This window comes from Octopus bimaculoides, chromosome 13 (genome assembly GCF_046866305.1).
Source record: "Octopus bimaculoides isolate indiv1 chromosome 13, ASM4686630v1, whole genome shotgun sequence".
Lineage (NCBI taxonomy): Eukaryota > Metazoa > Mollusca > Cephalopoda > Octopoda > Octopodidae > Octopus > Octopus bimaculoides.
This window is the reverse complement of record NC_142940.1, coordinates 33,624,653-33,647,097: the sequence shown is the minus strand read 5'-3', so window position 1 is coordinate 33,647,097 and position 22,445 is coordinate 33,624,653. Positions and strand designations below refer to the sequence as shown.

Here is a 22,445-nt window from a genome sequence, read left to right as displayed (position 1 = left end):
CCTACATATATACATACATATATACATATATATATATACACATATATAAATATATACATATATATATGATTGACGTATTTGTATGTAGTCTGTTTCTGAGAGCTATTTTTATTGGACCTCTGTCTAATCATTAGAACATTGATTTAATTGTGACCATAGAAAGAAATTTTACATTAATCCCAATTTTTGTAAGCAGTTGTATCCATAAAAAATTTTATTTGCAGAGAGCAGAAATTGAAAGAAGATATATGAAATGGACATGTGCGTGTGTGTGCGTGCTTGCATGTGTGTATGTGAGAGAGAAAGAGAGAGAGAGTGAGTGAGTGAAGGTGTGTGTCGTGATTGACGTCTTCTAAGGTACACACACATAGAAAATGTGAAGTCATCGTATAAAATTTTTATGATAGTTGATTTATGGAAAAGATTATGTTAAATTTTTGAAATGCAAAGATGTGAATGAAAATTAAGTTCAGACCTCTACACGGTAGCTACACCTGGTAGAAATAGCAGCCAAATCTTCCTCAAAACACCCTACTGTCTTAATTCGACAATTCTGCCTATTATGTAGTTTGAATGAGAAACTGTAACTAAAGATTAAGATTATTAACCCCAGTTGAGTACTAACATTTATATAATGCACTGTGCCTCATATACAGTGTGCTGAGGTGACCCAGTAAAATCTTCAGTAAATTATTGAATGATGAACCTCTATGGAAGCCTAAGGGCACCATATCTATAAGAATGTCAAACTTAACCCTTTTGTTATCATACTTTTGTTGAGATGCTCTGTGTTTACCATTTTGAGCGTGGCCGTTGCTAGTACCGCCTGACTGGCCTTTGTACCGGTGGCACGTAAAAGCACCCACTACACTCTCTGAGTGGTTGGCGTTAGGAAGGGCATTCAGCTGTAGAAACTCTACCAAATCAGATTGGAGCCTGGTGTAGCCATCTGGTTTCACCAGTCCTCAGTCAAATCGTCCAACCCATGCTAGCATGGAAAGCGGACGTTAAACGACGATGATGATGATGATGATGATGATGAACTTAGTTATCTTTAAGCTGGTGTTAGGAACATAAATTGTAACCAAGGTTTGGTGGAAGATTCTAATTCAGAACTTTTGAAAACAAGACATTTGTATTACAGTCCAAGAGGCAGTTTCAGCCGGATTAGTATCAAAAGGGTTAAACACTAGCAGGCATTATGTTATCTGAAAATGTAGACAGGCAGAGTTATTAGAGCACTGAGTAGAATGCCTTGTGGTATTTGTTCCAATGCTCAGTGCAGTGAGTTCAAATTCCACCAAAGCCAAATTTGCTTTCCATCCTTTTTAGGTCAATAAAAGAAAAAATACCATTCCAAGGCAGTGGCTTAACAGAACTGTTACAGTGTTGGATGAGACGATAAACTTGTTCTGTGTTCTGCCAGTTACACCTCTGATGACACTGGTACCAAACTGTACCAGCCTTGACATTATTGGTGGCACAAAAAAGAGAGACCTGCATACAAAGGAAACCAATACTCTTTAAAAAGTGAAAAAAATGAACCTTGTGCATAAAGATGCATGGCCAACTCTGACTAATGGAGGCCCTAGATCTGAGGTAAAAATGGCCATTGACTCTGGTTGGAAATTGGAAGTCCTAAGAATTAATGAAAGTGAAATGCAATGGCTCATCTGGGAATTGAACCTCCTTTGCAAAACCCACTCCTACAGTTACATAGAAATAAATGAGATTGTAAACATCTATTGAAACAGTTGCCTTTACCTAAAACATTCAAGATATATCAACAAATAAACAGTTCTATAATGGTAGTTATTGTTTAACTCTAGGTTGGCCCAATGAAGAAGGCTTATGATCAAAAGCATTCCAACAATGGCCATCCAAAGGTTGTCTTGTTGATGTAACAGAAGACACTATTAAATAGTTTACCATGTGGAACAATAATGTCAGCATAACTCATGGTTGGAGCGATGTAATAATCAAAGGAAGGTTTCACAAATTTGTTGTACATCTTCAGAATGCCATGAAGATCTCGTCCTCGTTCAGCAATATCCCTTCTTAGGCGTCTGGCAAGACATTCATCAGAATCAGTATCTACAAATATTTTCATGTCCAGTAACTGTAAAAATTCAATAAAAAGATCAGCCATATTAAGCTTATCCCACAGAGACACAAATTAATAACTTTCAGGAATGGGAAGGGAGTCCAAAGTCTGTAAAAAGAAGTTCTAGAAGTGAAGTAGAAGAATTTGTAGTAAAGCATCAGTATTGAGTTAAGGAACAAGTGCTTACATCATACATTAAGTAAAGAAATTGGCTGATGGAAGTCATTTCAGAAATTTAGACATAAAATAGTTAAAGCAAGACAGAATACAAAAAAAAATCTGGAAAATTTTTTAAATAATATTAAAAAACTTTTAAACAAACATTACGGAAGAAATTCTATGAAAAAAATTTCAACTTACACATCTAGAACAAAATTTATACAATGTCACAATTACACAGTAATAATGTATGCTATTGGAGAAAAAAATTAATTAAAAAACTTACATCCCGAATTTTCTTATTTACAAATGCCAGGATCCCTTCAAACACCACTACATTGGCACCATACAGAGTTTTCTACAAAAATAGAAAAATACAAAAAAATAATCATCATTATTCTAAGATCATATCTAAACTTCATATATGTAACTTAATAAAAAGGGATTTCATTTTTCAAATACAAGATGATGGGATATTTTTAATGGTTTGTTTTAAAGGTAATGATTGTGTCCATGGCTTAAGCAGGTTCGAGACTGCTAGGGGTGACATAGTAGGTCCTCATGAAGAGCCACAGCAGTTGGATAGAGAGGGAATTCCAGAGGACTGATGCTGTAGAGAATAAGGACTGGGTATATAGAATAGTGTAGGGGTTAGTGAGGGAGACATAACATGAAAGATAAAAGAGAGAAGTGAGTAAGGAGTATTTGAGTGGAGATGGCACAAGATTTAGGGGTTGAGTGGAGCCAGTACGAGACTATTCAGTTCTAAGAAATAGAGGCCATTGTAGTAGTAGTAGTAGTAGTAGAAAAAGTGAACTGAGGAGACACAACCTTCCTATGGCTCAGAGTTTGCAATGTAATGGTTTAAGACTTCAGACCAATTGGTCAGATCTTTTTTTTTTTTGCACAATATTGGTCTAGGACGTCTGTATGTGTAGTCACAACACAGTCCCAGATGTGGAAGCAATGTATGAATCATTGGTAATGATGATGTATAACAGAAAACTATTTCTCAACTCACTGTTTGTTTTTCTCTGGCATGAGTGGTGAAGTTGTAAACTGGAACCTCAACTATTTTGCCTTTCTTTAACCTCTTCAATGTTTGGAAAAGTAAATCGAAGTCAAAGGCATCAGGATGGTCAAAATTGTATTCATTGTTGGCAGCCAGGGCAATTTCTTCTTCATTTAAAACCTTTAATGGAAATAAACATTTAAAAATGTAAATAAATCAATTAACCCTTTAAAATCTTTGAAGATGACCATTCCCCATTTTAATCAAATCTTGACAATGTCAATAAAATCAATACATATATATATACATATGTGTGTATATATCTCAAGACACTGACACTATCATATAAAATTGAGTATAGCAGGCATCAGATGTAGTGTGCAAGAGAGAAGGCTGTGCTAGTATGGCCATGTGATGCATATGGACAAGGACAGCTGTGTAAAGAAGTGCCAATCTCTAACCATGAAAAGAACCTGTGGAAGAGGTAGACCCAGGTGGATGTGGGAAGAGGTGTTGAAATATGATTTTTGGATACTGAGTCTCACAGAAGCAACAACCAGTGATTGAGACTTTTGGCAATTTGTTGTGCTTCAGAAGACAAGTTAAATGAAATTATAATTGTGGCCAATGCTGGTAACGTGTAAAAGGCACCCATGCCAGTAACACAAAAACGGCACCCAGTACACTCTGTGGAGTGGTTGGCATCAGGAAGGGCACCCAGCCATAGAAACCAAGACAAAACAAACTGGATTTTCATGCAGCTCTCTGACTTACCAGTTCCAGTCAAACTATCTCACCCATGCCAGCATGCAAAACAGATGCTAAATGATGACAATGATATATGCATGTATATCTATGTATGTGTGTCTTTGCATCTGTGTTTGTTTCACACACACAGCTTGACAACTGGTGTTGGTGTGTTTACATCCCTGTAACTTAGTGGTTTGGCAAAAGAGACTGATAGAATAAGTACTAGGTTTAAAAAAACAATAAGTTGAGGAGTTGATTTGTTCAACTAAAAAATCCTGTCAAGGTGGTGCCCTAGCATGGCCACAGTCAAAATGAGTGAAACAAGATGAAAGATAGCTATGATATTAAAGTTTAATGAATATTCCATATCTTCCAAAAAATGTCTAGAATTGTAAAATAAACATGGAAACAATTTAGCATTGAAACTGAAGCAAATGGAACCATACATATCCAGGAAGAAACCCTATTACCATATCACTAAGTCAAAATAACAACAAGAATAGAAACTAGTTCATCAGAAATGGACCAGAGCAGAATAATTCAAAGTTTCCTTTATCACCAAACTAAACCTTTGAAGTAATATCACAGAATAGTTACCAAAGTTGATAGAAAAACAATCTTGAGTTCTGTGAAACTCATCATCATCGTTTAACATCTGCTTTCCATGCTAGCATGGGTTGGACGATTTGACTGAGGACTGGTGAAACCGGATGGCAACACCAGGCTCCAATCTAATTTGGCAGAGTTTCTACAGCTGGATGCCCTTCCTAACGCCAACCACTCAGAGAGTGTAGTGGGTGCTTTTACGTGTCACCTGCACGAAGGCCAGTCAGGCGGTACTGGCAACGGCCACGCTCGAAATGGTGTCTTTTATGTGTCACCCGCACAAGAGCCAGTCCAGGGGCACTGGCAACGATCTCGCTCGAAAACCCTACGAAGGCCAGTCAGGCGGTACTGGCAACGGTCACGAATGATAGATTTAATTTACTATTCTGTTTAACACCACCCAGGGTGCTTTTAGTAGAGTCCATTCTGTCTGTTACAAAAGCATTTAGGCCAGGTCTTCAGTCTGAGAAGAATTTCTTCTCCCCAGTCTAACAAGTCAGGTAAAGAGTCATGGCTGTTACTTTTTCTTCTCTCATTAAAGCAGGATAATAATTTTAAAAGGTTACCCATTCTGTTTAAACATCTCTGTGGTAGAGTTATGAAATCTTGATGGTGCCTACTTGAATTTATTGATATCAGTTTGGTGTAATTAACCAAGTTCATTCAACACTGAGTGCTTTCTAGATATGTGCCTAGATTTATTAATTACTTTTGCTTCTTCTTCATCATCGTCGTCGTTTAACGTCCGCTTTCCATGCTAGCATGGGTTGGACGATTTGACTGAGGACTGGCAAACCAGATGCCTGCACCAGGCTCCAATCTGATCTGGCAGAGTTTCTACAGCTGGATGCCCTTCCTAACGCCAACCTCTCCAAAAGTGTAGTGGGTGCTTTTACATGCCACTGGCATGAGGACCAGTCTGGCGGTACTGGCAACAGCCACATTCAAATGGTGTTTTTTACGTGCCACCTCCACACGAGTCAGTCTAGCAGCACTGGTAATGACCTCACTCGAATGTTTTGTTCACATGCCACCGGCACAAGTGCCAGTAAGGCGACGATGGTAACGATCATGCTCAAATGATGCTTTTTACGTGCCACCGGCACGGAAGCCAGTCAGCTGCTCTGGTAGTGATCCCGCTCAGATGGTGCTGTTAGCGCTCCACTGGCACGGGTACTAGTCATCGAATTTAGTTCAATTTTGATTTCACTTGCCCCAACAGGTCTTCGCAAGCAGAGTTTAGTGTCCAATGAAGGAAGGTTGGCATAAGTGCCAGTCGTTGAATTTGGTTCGATTTCGATTTCACTTGCCTCAACAGGTCTTTGCAAGCAGAGTTTTGTGTCCAAGAAGGAAAGGTACGCATAAGTGGCTGGCTACACCCCTGGTAAAGGCCACGGGTTATGGTCTCACTTGTCTTGCTGAGTCTTCTCATGCACAGCATATTTCCAAATGTCTCGGTCACTAGTCATTGCCTCGGTGAAGCGTAATGTTTGAAGGTTGTGCTTCACCACTTCATCCCAGGTCTTCCCAGGTCTACCTCTTCTACAGGTTCCCTCAACTGCTAGGGTGTGGTTCCTTTTCACACAGTTATCCTCATCCATTCTCGCCACGTGACCATACCAGTGCAATCGTCTCTCTTGCACACCACAACTGATGCTTCTTAGGTCCAACTCTTCTCTCAAGGTACTTATATATATATGTATATATATATATATATATACAACATAGAAGACAACTGGAGGTTCCTTCGGGACAACCTGCTGAGTGCCACCGACAAGATCTGTGGCTGGTGTAAAGTCCCCTCTCGCCCCAAAGTAACTTGGTGGTGGAACAGTGTGGTTGACAGGGCTATGAGACAAAAGAAACAGGCTTGGAAGGACTGGAAGAATGGAGGTAGCAGGGAAGTGTATCAGACTGCTAGAAGGGAAGCTAAGAGACAGGTTTATCTAGCCAGAGGGGAAGCAGACAAGAAGAAGTTTGCCAACGTTCTGCGTCGTGAGGACTTGAAGTATTTCGTGTTGCAAGACAGTGTGTGAGAGAGAATTGTGATGTCGTGGGAGAGAAATGTGTTCGCATGGATGATGGTACGCTTGCTCTAAATGAGGCCGCTAAGAAAGAGGTTTGGAGACGTCACTATGAAAGATTGCTCAACAAAGAGAATGAATGGGAGAAAGAGAGTCTGCCAAATGTCGACCCAACAGAGGGACCAGCTATCCGAGTTAACAGTTCCATGGTAGATAAAGCAATTATGAGTATGAAGACAGGGAAAGCCCCTGGCCCATCAGGAATCACTGCAGAGATGCTCAAAATATCTGGCAGTGTCAGCTATAGCCTAGTTACCCGTATTGTTAACCAGGTGGTACACGAAGGAGTCATACCCAATGACTGGTGTAGCAGCACCATAATCAACTGTTACAAAGGTAAAGGTGACGCTTTAGACACAAATAATTACAGAGGTATCAAGTTGTTAGATCAGGTAATGAAAGTCACGGAGAGGGTCATAGCCCAACAAATTAGGGAGCAAGTCAGCTTAGATGAGATGCAGTTTGGGTTCGTGCCAGGGAAAAGCACCACTGATGCTATATTTCTGGTAAGACAGCTGCAGAAGAAATACCTAGCCAAGGATAAACCTCTGTACCTGGCTTTTGTTGACATGGAGAAAGCCTTTGACAGGGTCCCCCGATCCCTTATCTGGTGGTCACTGAGGAAACTAAGGATAGAAGAATGGTTAGTGAGAGCTGTGCGAGCCATGTACAGAGATGTTGTCAGTAAGGTAAAGGTTGCAAATGAGTACAGTAATGAATTCCGGGTAGAGGCAGGGGTCCACCAAGGTTCCGTCCTCAGCCCCTCCTATTTATCATAGTCCTCCAGGTTATAACAGAGGAATTCAAGACAAGGTGCCCCTGGGAGCTCCTCTATGCTGATGACCTTGCACTAATTGCAGAATCACTATCAGAACTAGAGGAGAAGTTTCAGGTGTGGAAGCAGGGACTAGAATCGAAGGGCCTTAGGTTCAACTTAGCTAAAACCAAAGTTCTAATAAGTAGGAAGGTAGACAAAACACAGACCCCTTCAGGTAGATGGCCCTGCTCGATCTGTAGAAAAGGTGTAGGTAGAAACTCTATAAGATGTACCCAGTGCAAGCTATGGACACATAAGAGGTGCAGCAATATCAAAGGCAGGTTAACTAGGAAATTAATTTTTGTATGTGGCAGATGTTCAGGTGCAATAAACACTGAAAATGTGCAGAAAACAACTTCTGTCTCATTCCAGGGAGAAAAATTAGAGATAGTTGATAGCTTCCGCTATCTGGGTGATGAAGTTAGTAGTGGGGGTGGGTGCGCTGAAAGTGTAGCTGCTAGAATAAGAATAGCCTGGGCAAAGTTCAGAGAGCTCTTACTTTTGCTGGCGACAAAGGGCCTCTCGCTCAGAGTAAAAGGCAGACTGTATGACACATGTGTACGAACAGCCATGCTACATGGCAGTGAAACATGGGCCTTGACTGCTGAGGACATGCGTAAGCTCGCAAGGAATGAAGCCAGTATGCTCTGATAGATGTGTAATGTCAGTGTGCATACCCGACAGAGGGTAAGTATCTTGAGAGAAAAGTTGGACCTAAGAAGCATTAGTTGTGGTGTGCAAGAGAGACGATTGGGCTGATATGGACATGTGGCGAGAATGAATGATGATAGCTGTGTGAAAAAGTACCACACCCTAGCGGTTGAGGGAACCCGTGGAAGAGGCAGGCCCAGGAAGACCTGGGATGAGGTGGTGAAGCACAACCTCTGAACTTTAGGTCTCACCGAGGCAATGACTTCTGACCAAGACCTTTGGAAATATGTTGTGCGTGAGAAGACCCGGCAAGCCAAGTGAGACCAAAATCCAAGGCCTTGCCAGGGATGTAGCCAGCCTACTTATGCGTAATATTCCTTCTTTGGATACTAAACTCCGCTTGCGAAGACCTGTTGAGGCAAGTGAAATCGAACTAAATTTGTAGACTGGCACCCATTCCAACATCTTCGTTGAACACTAAACTCGGCTTGCGAAGACCTGTTGGGGCAAGCGAATGCGAAATCGTGATGGCACCAGTACCAGTAACTCACTAAGAGCACTGTCCAAGCGTGATCGTTGCCAGAGCACCAGCTGCCTGGCTTCGTGCCGGTGGCACGTAAATAGCACCATTTGAGCGTGACCGTTACCAACGTCGCCTTCCTGGCAGGTGAAAAGACATTTGAGCGAGTTCGTTGCCAGTCCCGCTGGACTGGCTCCTGTGCAGGTGGCACGTAAAATACACAATTTCAAGCGTGGCCATTGCCAGTACCCCGCTGACTGGCCTTCATGCCGGTGGCACATAAAAGCACCCACTACACTCTCTGAGTGGTTGACGTTAGGAAGGGCATCCAGCTGTAGAAACTCTGCCAAATCAGATTGAATCCTGGTGTAGCCATCTGGTTTTCACCAGTCCTCAGTCAAATCGTCCAACCCATGCTAGCATGGAAAGCGGACGTTAAACGATAATGATGATGACAGCAATGTATCTGTTCTACTGCAAGATACCTATTTTTGTCCTTCTCTTAACTCCATCACCAGATACTAAGCCACCTCCCTCAATACTACTCTCCACTCAGCTGAGGGGGCCTTGTCTTGCAATTTCTTGGTGACGTCACTGCTGCTGGTGCCACATAAAAACCACCCAGTACACTCTGTAAAGTGGTTGACATTAGAAATGGCATCCAGTCATAGAAGCCATGCCAAAAAATACAGTAGAGCATGGCACAGTCTTCTGAATTGCTAATTACTGTCAAACCATTTGACAGAAGCCAGTATGGAAGGAGGACATTGAATGATGGTGATGATATACATCAGGGTTATCCTTTTTGAAAAATACAATGAGGAAAGTTTGCCTACTATTTCTATCAAGTCAAACTGCCCAAAATTTGCCTCATTGTTTGTATTTGTTCTTATAACTGTTGGTAGAGTAAGCAGGGGTAAATAAATTACGACTATAAAGAACAAGGTGAATTTAAATATGAAACGTAATCATCTTATAAATTGAGGGGAAAGATAACTTTCTGAGAAAAAGTGTTCAAAAGGTATACCTTATAGAATGAATCCATGCTAAGCACGCTGACCCATGGAACTTTCAATGCTTCAATGATTTTATTAGCAACAGTAGTTTTTCCACAAGCACTACCACCACACAACCCTGAAAGAGATACAAATATCCTTAAGTGTGTGTGTGACAATGAAACTATATGTGCGAGTCCACATTATATGTCATATTGGCAAAAGGGCTATCAGCTGAGTGAACCAAACCTAGTAAATATTTTATTGACCCCTTCTAAAGGAATCAAAAGGCAAATCAACCCATCAAGGTCTGAACCCACAATACTAACTATAAACCTTGCAGCTCACAACTGAACTTAGCATTATTATTAGTACCCACAAGGCTGCAAGCTGGTAGAATTGTTAGCATGTCAGACAAAATACTTAGTAGCAATTTGTCCATCTTTACATTCTGAGTTCAAATTCTGCCAAGGTGGACTTACGTTTTATCCTTTCGGGGTTGATGAAATAAGTACCAGCTGAGTACTGGGATCGATGTGATTGACTCACTCCTCCCACAGAATTTCTGGTCATGTGCCTATAGCAGAAAGCATTATTAATAGTAACCACACTGTTGCATCACTCTAGATTGTTTCTTTAAGCAAGTAATGAGTGTCATAGAACCAGGGATGACCTAAGGTAGGTTGGTGTCAAAAGGGTTAAGACTGAAAGTAATGAAGAAACATGACAACACCCAAGTTACTTTTCCACTGTTTATCAATTTTCTTTATTTGAAGTAAATGGTAAAATGGTAAACTGCCAGATATCAAACAGAATTAGTGAATGTTAGAAGATTGTTATGGAACACTGCACAATGGAAATTGCACAGTATACATGAAATAACATAACTTCTTGCGGCACACAGTATCACAAGGGACTATATCGTTCAACCATTTCTGAAATACATATCTCACCGACATCCATTTGCAGGGAAGGATGTAAGGGAGAAAACTCTAACCTTTTACACTATTGTTCCTATTATCAGTTCCGTTGAGTTTTTCACTCAGAAAATTTCCAAGATGTTAAGAGATATAGTTTAGCTTCAAGCTTAGCCCTAGCTGAGCAGTCATATGGTCAGGGGCATTCTATCCATGACCACTCAGTTTCATTTATGCACACTTGAATTTTCCATCAAACTCACTAAATTTTTAAAATTAAATAGTAATATTGTTTGCAACATCATCTTTTCCAAACAGAAAAAAATGTTCTAAAAAAACTGTTTACTTAATATATTGGGTTGGCAAGAAAGTATGTGGTCTAGGTTTTTTAGTGTGAAATAAAAGTCATTTTCTTTTCATACAAAGAACAAACGTTAATCAATTATATATTTTCCATTTTGTTCAATGACTTTTTGGCATCTTTCTGACAACTTCATAATTCCGCACTCATAGAACTTCTGGTCTTTATCAGCCAAAAACTGAAGCAAGTGCAATTTCAGGTCATTATGATTATTGAAAGTTTTACCATTCAATGAATTTTGCAAACTTCGAAATAAATGGTAATCTGATGGTGCAAGGTCAGGGCTGTATGGTGGATGTGACATCACTTTCCAACCAAGCTCCAATAATTTTTCAAGAGTTAGCAAAGATTCCTTAACGATTTGCCAATTCTGGCCGTTTTTCTTTGATTGTTTCCTCCAGTTTCATTAGTTGTTGACAGTAAACATCTGAATTGATTGTTTGGTACCTTAGAAGCAGCTCAGAATACACAACACCTTTGTAATAACCACCAAATTGACAGCATGACCTTTTTACAATGCAATTCGGATCTTTCTGATTTGACGGGCAACACTTTTAATTTATGTTCATGTAGTGTTTTTGGTACCGAAACACTTTCAAACTTCGTATGCTTGTATATTTTGTGTCATAGTACAGATAAACATTTTTGTATTCAAAGTTATTTCATGTAAAAAATTGTCGTATTTCGGTAATTTCAACCAATCACTGAGGTGAAAACAATTATTGCCGTGGAATGTAAACAACATGTTCTAACGGTGTCATGGGATCTTTTCCCTTGAATAAAATTAGTGCCATAGTTTGTCAACAACAACTATCCGCGGTACTGTTATTTATGACATCGTTCGTGCATTTGTACTGGTTTTAGCTTTAGGGTTAGGGTTCAGGTTTTAGAGCTAGGGTTAGTTTTAGGGTTACGGTTAGTGTTATGATTATTTTTGCCATAACCTCACTCATAACCCTAACACCCTATAACTCATAAACCATAACCCTAACCCTAAAACCCGAACCCTAACCCTAAAACCCTAAACCCTTACTAGGGAATAATGATATAATTAAACAGGGAATAACACTCTTGACACCGGCAAAAATTATTGTTTACAAAAACAGCAGTAACTGTATTCAGCTGAATAGACGTCAGTGATTGGTTGAAATTACAGAAATACGACAACTTTAACATGAAATAACTTATTAAGAATAAATTTTTGTTAAGAAGGCTAAGAGAAAAAGATGTTTTATATGACACATTCTACCAGTATCCCAAGTTTGAAAGTGTTTCGTTAAGAAAACAAGTGGTGCCCGTCAAATCAGAAAGATCCTGCAATTCAGCTTTCGATGTGGTTTGTGCTGGTTTATTACACTTGGACCATGACCATTTTCGATTGATGCTATTGTAGACAATCCATCTTTCATCACCAGTGATGATTTGTTTCAAAAAAGGTCGATTTCATTGCGTTTAAGATGCATATCGTTGGTCATCTTCAAGTGAAAAATCTCCTGAACAGAATTTTTTAAACCATTTAAGCAATCAACACTATAAACTTCACATATCTCTTGGTGAGCCTAAGCAGCTTTCTTACTTTTATGGAAATAAAAAAGCAAAATATGGCGAAAATGTTCGTTTTTGCACTCCATGTTAAAATTGACACTAAACTAACAGCTGTAAACAAAATTACGTGCAATTTGCTTCTAAAGTAAGCTAAAGTAATGGCTATCAAATGTCAAAAGGAAAAAATCACAACATTGACAAAAGTCATAACTCTATCTATTAGCAAAAAACGAAATTACTTTCTTGTCAACGCAACAGCTTTAACTGAACTCCACATATAGGCTACATGTACAAGAGAGATTAACAGACTTTCTTAACAGATTAACAGGCACAAGTAAATCCAAAACTCCAGTCTTTGGTGTTACAACAACCCTGCTAATAATAGTAGTCTCATTGCCTTCACTTAAACCTATCAAATATAATCTTAATATAGGTGCAGTCACGGCTATGGGATTAAGTAGTTTACTTCCCAACCATATGGTTTCAGGTTCAATCCCACAGTGTGGCACTATAGGCAAGTGCTTTCTACTATAGCCCCAGGCCAACGAAAGCCTTGTGAATGGACTGTAGATGGAAACTACAAGACGTCCATCATATATATATATATATATATATATATATATATATATCAATAATTTAAATGAGAGTTTTGACGCTGATATCCATTATTATTGAAGTTTATTCCTATATCAAAATTTCTGTATAAGGCTATATTTAACTGTCAAATTCAAGTTAAATAGATAAATTACCTTTCACATCTTCAGGGTAAAAGGTAAATAGCAAAAAGTAAACACCAAAAACATCGTCTCTAAGTCTGGTTCATATTCAAATTTCTCCTTAAATAAAGGTCCGTCAAAGGGAGAAAACCCCTCATAATATTATTAATTAATTATAAACAACCACATATTACAATGGCAATCTATATTATATTATCTCTAGAAACTTTAGCAAATAATCACAAATACAAATACAATTGCTATTGGTAAATTATACATTGATATGGCCTGCCTTAAGACCTAATATTATACTATAATATACTATAATACCCGATCATACTGAAATTTATAATTCATTTAAACCAGAGAAACGTGTTTCGGATAATGGGTACATCTGAGAGCATTATGTGTTAGTTTATTTATCAACTTACCCTTAGAGAATAATATCAAATATAATTCTAGATTACACAGCGAGCAATATCTCTTACCTTTGTCATACGGGAAAAATCTCCCAATGATTGACCATTCTAACAAATATTGCTTTTTTTGTTCTTTCAGTTACCAAATGAATTTACTAAGACTAGTACTTGCTATTTTACTTCTATCTCTAAAGGTACTATAATGATTAGATAATTTTTTGCAGATTTGTCCCGAAGATCACCCCAGGTATCGGCTAACATCTGTCTGAATCCTTACTTTACATTGATAAACTACATTTCTAACTCTCGCATTAGGGCCTTCAAACTTCAATCTTCTGGGGTTAACCTCTGTTACTGTAATCATATTCCAATTATTATTACTATTATTATTGTTATTATCATTTATATCAGGGTTCACATCACTATCCTCCCCAATTCCTTTTGACTTAAGTATTTTAAAATTATGAGCTGCAATTATTTGGGCTAAGTTCATAGTGTTTGAGACACCAAACCTAATGCTATGTATATTAATAATTTTACCATAGTGTGAATTCTTTGGGAAATATCTGCTTATCACCTATCTAAACTGTGCAATCAAATTAGATTTAACATTTCTACCAAAGGAGACTATGAACCATATATTATCATCAATTTTAATTAATGTTACGTTTATGAATATCTCTGGGTTTATTTTCCTTATTTCCTCTTAGTTTATTCTTATATCTATTATTCTTATCTGTCTTAAAGTTGTTACTATCAGGTTCAACATAGTAAACCTTCTCTTTGTATCCTGCCCTATTTAATGCCAAATTATAGAACTGAGCTTCATTATCAAAAATCTTATCATTAGCAGATAATCTAGAGAGTCTTAATGAAATATTTCTAACTAAATTATCAATAATTTTTCTAGGATGGTTACTCCACTTACTTATATATTTTAGGTTAGTTGAAGGTTTATGATATGGTCTATATGCCTCATTTTTAATATCTAATGTCACATCCAAGAAATTTGCTACAGAAATATCATCTTCATAAATGATATTCATCCCCATTCTACGAAAAAATCTAGCCAATCTACCTTTAATTCTCTGTAATTGTTGGTTGGAGCTATTCCTAATATACAGAAGGCAGTCATCCCTATATAGACCCCCCCCCCCTAATCATAGGAACTTGATCATTCAATTCATAAAGAATAAAAGAACCCATCATATCAGCTATTTGTGCTGAGTCAGAACTACCCATGGGGACATCGAAAGCATCCGGTGTATCCTTACATATCCATACTTTATCATTAAAACTAACAAAGGATTTCCTAGCAGCTAATATCACTTTAATTTCTTCTCTAGTAAGCCCAGCCTTATTGTGAAAAAACCATAGTGCCTTATTCAATATGATCGGGTTAATGGAAGCATAAAAATTAGCTATATCAAATTGAATAAATTTAGTATTTTTCTTGTCCTCTATAGAGTTACTTTTCCATTATCTCTTTGGTTTCCATATTTGCCTTCTTAAGTGTATTTTTATTTGTTATCTTGTCATTCGTCTCAATTTCTTTCTTCAGCAAATCCGTGTAGTGCTGTCTGATTAATTTATAGATGTTTCCTGTTTTGTCAGATTTCATCAGAATCTTGTCAGTGTTCCTTATTTCCTTAGTAATTTCTTCTAGACGTCTTAAATGCTGGTTCATGTTCGATGATTTTTTTAATTTAATGTTCTTGACTACAGACCAAATGTCTTCTTCAAATTTATCCAATTTGTGATTGTATGGCGGATTCCTTCTAGAACTTGAACAATCTCCTGTATAAGATAATATAATATAGATTTCCATTGTAATATGTGATTGTTTATAATTAATTAATAATATTATGAGGGGTTTTCTCCCTTTGACGGACCTTTATTTAAGGAGGAATTTATTTAAGGAGAAATTTGAATATGAACCAGACTTAGAGACGATGTTTTTGATGTTTACTTTTTGCTATTTACCTTTTACCCTGAAGATGTGTAAGGTAATTTATCTATTTAACTTAAATTTGACAGTTAAATATAGCCTTATACAGAAATTTTGACATAGGAATAAATTTCAATAATAATGGATATTAGCATCAAAAGTCTCATTTAAATTTTTGATATATAACCAAGGAGATTGATCCATAAGGAGTCTACTTTAGACCTTTGCGGAGAAATCTCTTGCTATATTGGTAGCGATTACATGTTTTTCTCATCAACACATTGTGGAGATATCATCATATGAACATATATATATATATGCATGGGTTTGTGTGCAAGTTGTAAATATTTCCTTGTTTTGATATTGCATAATAGTTGTAAATGAGTGTTACTGTCATACAAGCAGTGTCATTAATTTCAAACAGACTGCAAAAAGTAACATGTCTGACCATTGGGAATAGATGAGAATTAGTGACAAGAAGGGTATCTGGCTGTACAAAATCTGCTTCAATAAATTCCATCCAACATATGGAAGTATGGAAAAATGGACATTGAAATGATGAGGAGGATTTCATTGCATTTAGTACATAATGGCTAACTGGTTTCAACTCTAAATTATAAATGTTTTCTTTAATGAAAGAAGCCCTTGTGTTTAGTACAGTCTAGAGTAGTGGTTCTTAACCATCTTTTGCCTGTGGATCCCTTTGATTCCTGGGCTCTCAGAACCATTCAATGTTTTGAAATATCTATTATATCTTTATAATTAAATATTATTAGGAATTCTTTTATTCTTTTACTTGTTTCAGTCATTTGACTGTGGCCATGCTGGAACACCACCTTTAAGGGGTTTTTTAGTCAAAGAAATCAACCCCAGGACTTATTCTTTATAAGTCTAGTGTTTATTTTATCGGCTCTTTTTTTTAACTGCTAAATTACAAGGACGTAAACACACCAGTACTGGTTGTCAAGCAGTGATGGAGGGAACAAACACACACACATACATATATATACACGACAGGCCTCGTTCAGTTTCCGTCTACCAAATCTACTCACAATGCTTTGGTCAGCACGAGGTGCCACACAGAAGGACTGAACCTGGAAACATGTGATTGGAAATCAAGCTTCTTAACACATAGTCATGCCTACTCTAACCACAGCCATGCTTATAAAAAATTGCGAAAATATTTTGTGTATTGCAGAAGCAATATACAAAATCTTATATGGGCCTTGGTTGAAAACTAGAAAACGTAGTAGCAGGCGTACGTTATGTTGAGGTAACAAAGGAGCTATAGTATGGACTCACATGAGCCTCACAATGAAACAGTGAGATCATAATTCAGATATACAATGAATAGAGTTTGTATAACAAGGAGAAGCAGTTTTACAAGATAAAACTACTCTCTGGCTTCAAAGAGGAAACCAGATCTTTATGAAAAAGATTTGATTATGTTAAGAATGTGTGAAGGTAATAAATCACTGTGTAATTTAGCATATTTGTAAAGGTTTAGCATATTTATAAAGGATGTGATATTTATGAATGGAGGTGAGTGGGGAATTTTTATGAGCAGATATATGCTGCAAACATTCAACTTGCTACCTGGCTTACAGCCCAAACAAAGATTGCCTTTTCTCTTCTGTCACTCTCATAAAGCATTAAATTCTAATCTCTTCAACGCAATTAAACTGATCAATCAAACTATGAACTCTCACCTTCAATTCGTGATGTTAACCTAGAAAAATAGATGTTAAAACAATTACAAACTTGGAATTTATCGTCATTTTAACATCCATGGAATTTGTTGACAGATTTTCTACAGTCGAACATTTTTACTGTCACCAAGCCTCGTCTGTTTCTAAACAAGGTAATACTGCCCCATGGCCAAACATATTTTTCACAGAAAACTGGAAACAAACAACATTGCTTGTATGATGATAATGCTCATTTACAACCATCATGTGATGTCAAAGCAAAGAAACACAGACACAAGAACACACACTTACAATGTACATATGCACACATGATAGCTTCATTCAGTTTTCATTGACCAAATCCACTCACAAGGCTTTGGTTGGTCCCAAAGCTGTAGTAGAAACCACTGAAGGTGCAGTATAGTGAAACTGAACCCAAAAACCAGATGGTTGGGAAATAAGTTTCTTAATCACTCAGTCACGTCTGAACATATATATGTGTGTTACTAAATGAAATCTTACTAAATGAAATCCTTATTGGTTTCACATCTACTTTTCATAGCTGGCATGACTTAATAACTCTGCAACACAGCACATTTCTATGCACAGTATTTCTGAAGGTTGAAACAAATACTTGTTTTGACACCAACCAAAAGTAATGTGTTATTTAAGGAAATTAATAAATTGCTACACATATAGTGGAAAGTTCTTGGCTTTAAGGGTATCGTGGAAGGCCTGGTTGGAAGCCCAACATTCTGAGTTCTTTTACAGGGCTTAGAAAAACTGAAGGACCATTACAATAACTGTGTGAATCTGAGAGGGGAATATGTTGAATAAAATCATAATTTACTGATCCTCCTGTATTTTCTTTTGCCAAAAGCCACAAACTTTTCAGCAGCCCCTCATAAACCCTCCAACACTAAAGAAAAAATAGCAAATCTAGAATATGAAACAGAAAAGAAACTTACCAATAACAAACGCTTCTTTCAGTTGTCCTTGTGAGTTATACCATGGTGGTCGACCAGCAGTGTAAAGTGTACGAGTCGCTGTCTGTACCACTCGGTCACTGGTTGAAGAAGTACTTACTGTACGCACACGTTTGGAGAGAGTCCTTGCTGGGCTCTTTGGAACTTTGGATGGAGATTGTGTATAGGTCAGTGTATCAGGTTCTGGATTGGCAATATCTGAGTCATCCATCACACCACTGCAATATTAAAGGGTGATATGTGAAAAATAAATCGTATAACTGATAGAAAGTTTGCTTTACTGAATTATATAATTCAATAACTCAGTTCTAGAATTGAAGATTATCAAAAACAACATTGACTTTCCTTCCTCTAGATATCATTTTATAAAATAAGCCACAATTATATACTATGATTTATTCAATAACCAGGTTTTATCTCTCTCTCTCTCTCTCTCTCTCTCTCATCAATAACTGATCTTCCAATATTATAGGAAAGACCCCAAAGATAAATCTCTATTTTATGATCTTTCGTCTTTTGTACACACACTCTCACTCACTCTTATATTCTTCCTTTCAATGATGGAAGCTCTTTAGGCTTGCAAGTGACAAGGCGACTTCAATGGGGCTTGTGCACTCTGTAAAATTGTTAGCAATTTGAGTAAAGATGATGCAAAATTGAAAAGACTTGTTTGCCTTGCCAACGGAAAGAGAGCCTGTATAGTACTGGTGCCATGAAAGAAAAATGCACCCAGCATACTCTGCACAATGGCTGGTGTTAGGAAAAGCATCCAGTCATAGAAATCACATAGAAAGACCACAGAGCAAAAAATGGTCCTTTGACTTGTTGGATCCTACTGAACTGTTCAATCCAGTACAAAAAGCAATTGTAAAATGATGGTGTCATTTGCAAGACTAAAGAGCTTCCATCACTGAAAGGAAGAATATAAGAGTGAGTGAGAGAGTGTGTGTGTGTGTGTGTGTGTGTGTGTACATAAGATGAAAATTCAAAAGTGTAAAATGATGATGAGATATACAGACTACAAAATGAAAGGGAAACCCATTTACACAATTTAACCAGTTTTCATTTTGCAGAACCCAATAATACAATATTACCTATGAACACAACAGAAGAAAGACAAGGAGTTTCACTGAAAATTAATATCAAAGCATAAATGGAAGTTCAGAGCAACTGTTTTCAACTGATTATTAAGAGTTTAGCTGGCATTGTTTTCATAAAAATACCATAATCACAACTTCATCAATTCCATTAGCTGATAAACAATTTTAATTTGCTTTCTCTTGCATTCATTTCAATTCATTTGTTGTCAACCATTTTAAACAAAAGCTTGAAGGTGTCCATGGAACATTAAAGGCATTCAATGCTTTATAAGCTCAGAAAAGAATAATGTGGCAGAAACAATACAAAATATTTATGGTGTTTATGAGAAAGATTACTGAATTGAAAGAGTCACTCAAGATGCATTGAAAAGTTTAGGAAGGGTGATTTCAGCTTAAAAAATGCTTAATGAACACGTCATCCTGTTCAGTTTAATGAAGACCTGGTTTTGTCAGAACTTGATTGAAATAGTGCTGTTCTGGCTGAAGAATTAGCCCAGAAGCAGAATTCAAAACATTCAATAGTCCATCCGCTTGGAAGAGTGCCTAAAATTAGTTCTCCACAATTTGACTGAAAACATCAGCAGAGCATAAGTGGACATCCACACTGTTCTACACCATCATGAATGTATATTGCCATTTTTAGACAAATTAATGACTGGTGGTGAACAGTGAATCTTTTATGAGAAAGTTCAATGATGCAGATAATAATTTAGTGAAAGTAAACAGACTAAACTACAACCCAAATATGACATCCATCCAAAAAGAGTGTTGGTTAGTGTTTGGTAAGTTTGTGTAGGTGTGATTCAATTTGAGTTGCAATGAAACAATTGCAGCAGACATTTATTGTCTACAGTTAGAATGTTTAAATACTGCTTTGAAGAATAAGGGACCTGCTTTAATGAAATGCAAAGGAGTAGTATTTCATCATGATAAAGCAATGGCCCCTATTCTACAAAGATCACATCTGAACAAATTGAAAACCTCAGCTGGAAAAAAATGTTACACCCTCTTTTGTTACTGAACATTATTCCATCTGTTTACTACCTATTCCAAAGTATACAGAATCATCTTGATGGATCAGTTCTTGAAACATGAAGAAGGGGAAACTCTCCTCTCAAAATTCTATTCCATCCAATAAAAACAATTCTATACAAATGGTACTAAGAAGCTTATAAATCATTGGAAGTAGATCACTGATAATAATGGTATTTATGCTTCTTGTATATTTTCAGTCATTAAACTGTGGCCATGCTGGCCAAAGTTTTTTTAGCCAAATGAATCAACCCCAGTATTTGGTTTTTTAAGCTTGGTACATATTGTATCAGTCTCTTTTATGGAGGGCATAAACAAGGGGACAAGCACACACACACACACGTGTGTGTGTGTGACAAGTTTCTTCCAGTTTCTGTCAACCAAATTCACTCACAAGGTTTTGGTCACCCCAAGGCTATAGCAGAGGACACTTGCCCAAGTGGCCACACAGTAGGACTGAACCCAAAACCATATGGTTGGGAAGCAAACTTCTTACCACACAGCTATATCTGTGCCTAGAATTTTAAGAAAATATGAAATTTAAGGATATTTTCTTCTTACCCAATATTCAAACATTACCTAAGGAATAATTTGATAATTGATAAAGCAATGATAAGTATAAATAAAATGCTGTCAAAATGAAGAGATTAACATGTGCACACAGGTTTGTGTGGTTATGAAATTTACTTAACAACCACATGACTTTGAATTCCATCCCATTGCATGGTACTTAAGGCAAGCATTTTCTACAGATGCCCTGGGCCATGAGTGGAAATTGATAGACAAGAGCTATCATCATCATCGTCATCATTGTTTAACATCTGCTTTCGATGCTGGTATGGGTTGGACAGTTTGACTGAGGACTGGCAAGCCAGAAAGCTGCACCAGGCTCCAATCTGATCTGGCAAGATTTCTACAGTTGGATGCCCTTCCTAATGCCAACCACTCCGAGAGTGTAGTGGGTACTTTTTAAATTCCACTGACACGAGGGCTAGGTAGGCGATACTGGCATTGACCACAATCAAATGGTGCGTTTTATGTGCCACTGGCACAGGACCAGTCAGGTGGCACTGGCATCAACCACATTCGCATGGTGCATTTTATGTTCCACTGGCACGGAAGCCAGTCCAGTGGGACTGGCATCGACCACACTCAAATGGTGCTTTTTACATGCCACTGGCACAGGTGCCAGTCAAGCGGTACTGGCATCGGCCACAACAATGATTTCACTTGACTCAACAGGTCTTCTCAAGCACAGTTTATTGCCCAATGATTGAAGGGTACTCTTAAATGGACCAATTATGCTACACTGCCATAGGCCACAGTTATGGTCTCACTTGGCTTGCCAGATATTCTCAAGCATAGCATATCTCCAAAGGTCTCAGTCGCTATAGAGAAACCAATTGTAAATGGATATACATACACAGCAAGAGAAATAGGTTAACTACCTACCATAGAACTTGAAATAGTCAAGAATCAACTGAAACAACCTCAAAATACATTGAGGAAAATTGTTAACTGATGCTCTAGTAGGGCCAGAAGAAGTTAAAACTAAAAAATAATTTGACAGCCCCGGGTCAACTCTGATCAAGAAGAATTAAGGTTAAAGGAATGCCAGCCATGACCATTGATACTTATTTTCAAACATACTATTTCTAAAGATTATTTAATTTGTCCTTCTATTTTTATGATAGTATAATGCAATTTGAAGGAGAGTTGGCTTTTATTTCTAATTATGTAAAAGCTCTTTTGTTGGATGAGGTTCTTTAACATAGATGAGACACTGATTCAATCCTTTATTTGAACTGGCAGTCATGTTATAAGTAGCACTGATTATTTTCATCTTAGGTTTGGGGGTCATCGATATAGTGTGGAGCATGCAACATTACTATATGTATAACAGTTTCTAATTTAGGTACAGGGCCAGCAATTTTGAGGGCAAGGGATAAGTTTATACCATTGAACTGTGGTACTTTATTATATCAAAACTCTGAAAGGATGAAAAGCAAAACTGACCTCAGAATGTAAAGAGCCA

The 22,445-nt window shown here is 37.5% G+C and overlaps 1 protein-coding gene across 1 annotated transcript in view; it reads right to left on the bottom strand.

The window, feature by feature from the left end:
* The window catches only part of LOC106872061 (uridine-cytidine kinase-like 1), a 45,798-nt gene that overhangs the window by 15,986 nt on the left and 7,367 nt on the right, over positions 1 to 22,445 (bottom strand). The window contains exons 3-8 of the mRNA XM_089361309.1: positions 18,261 to 18,496; positions 9,731 to 9,837; positions 3,285 to 3,455; positions 2,550 to 2,621; positions 1,872 to 2,119; positions 1,353 to 1,497 (exon numbers count right to left, since the gene is read on the bottom strand). Of these exons, the coding sequence (XP_089217435.1) occupies positions 1,353 to 1,497; positions 1,872 to 2,119; positions 2,550 to 2,621; positions 3,285 to 3,455; positions 9,731 to 9,837; positions 18,261 to 18,496 (979 nt within the window). The remainder of the gene's footprint in view (positions 1 to 1,352; positions 1,498 to 1,871; positions 2,120 to 2,549; positions 2,622 to 3,284; positions 3,456 to 9,730; positions 9,838 to 18,260; positions 18,497 to 22,445) is intronic.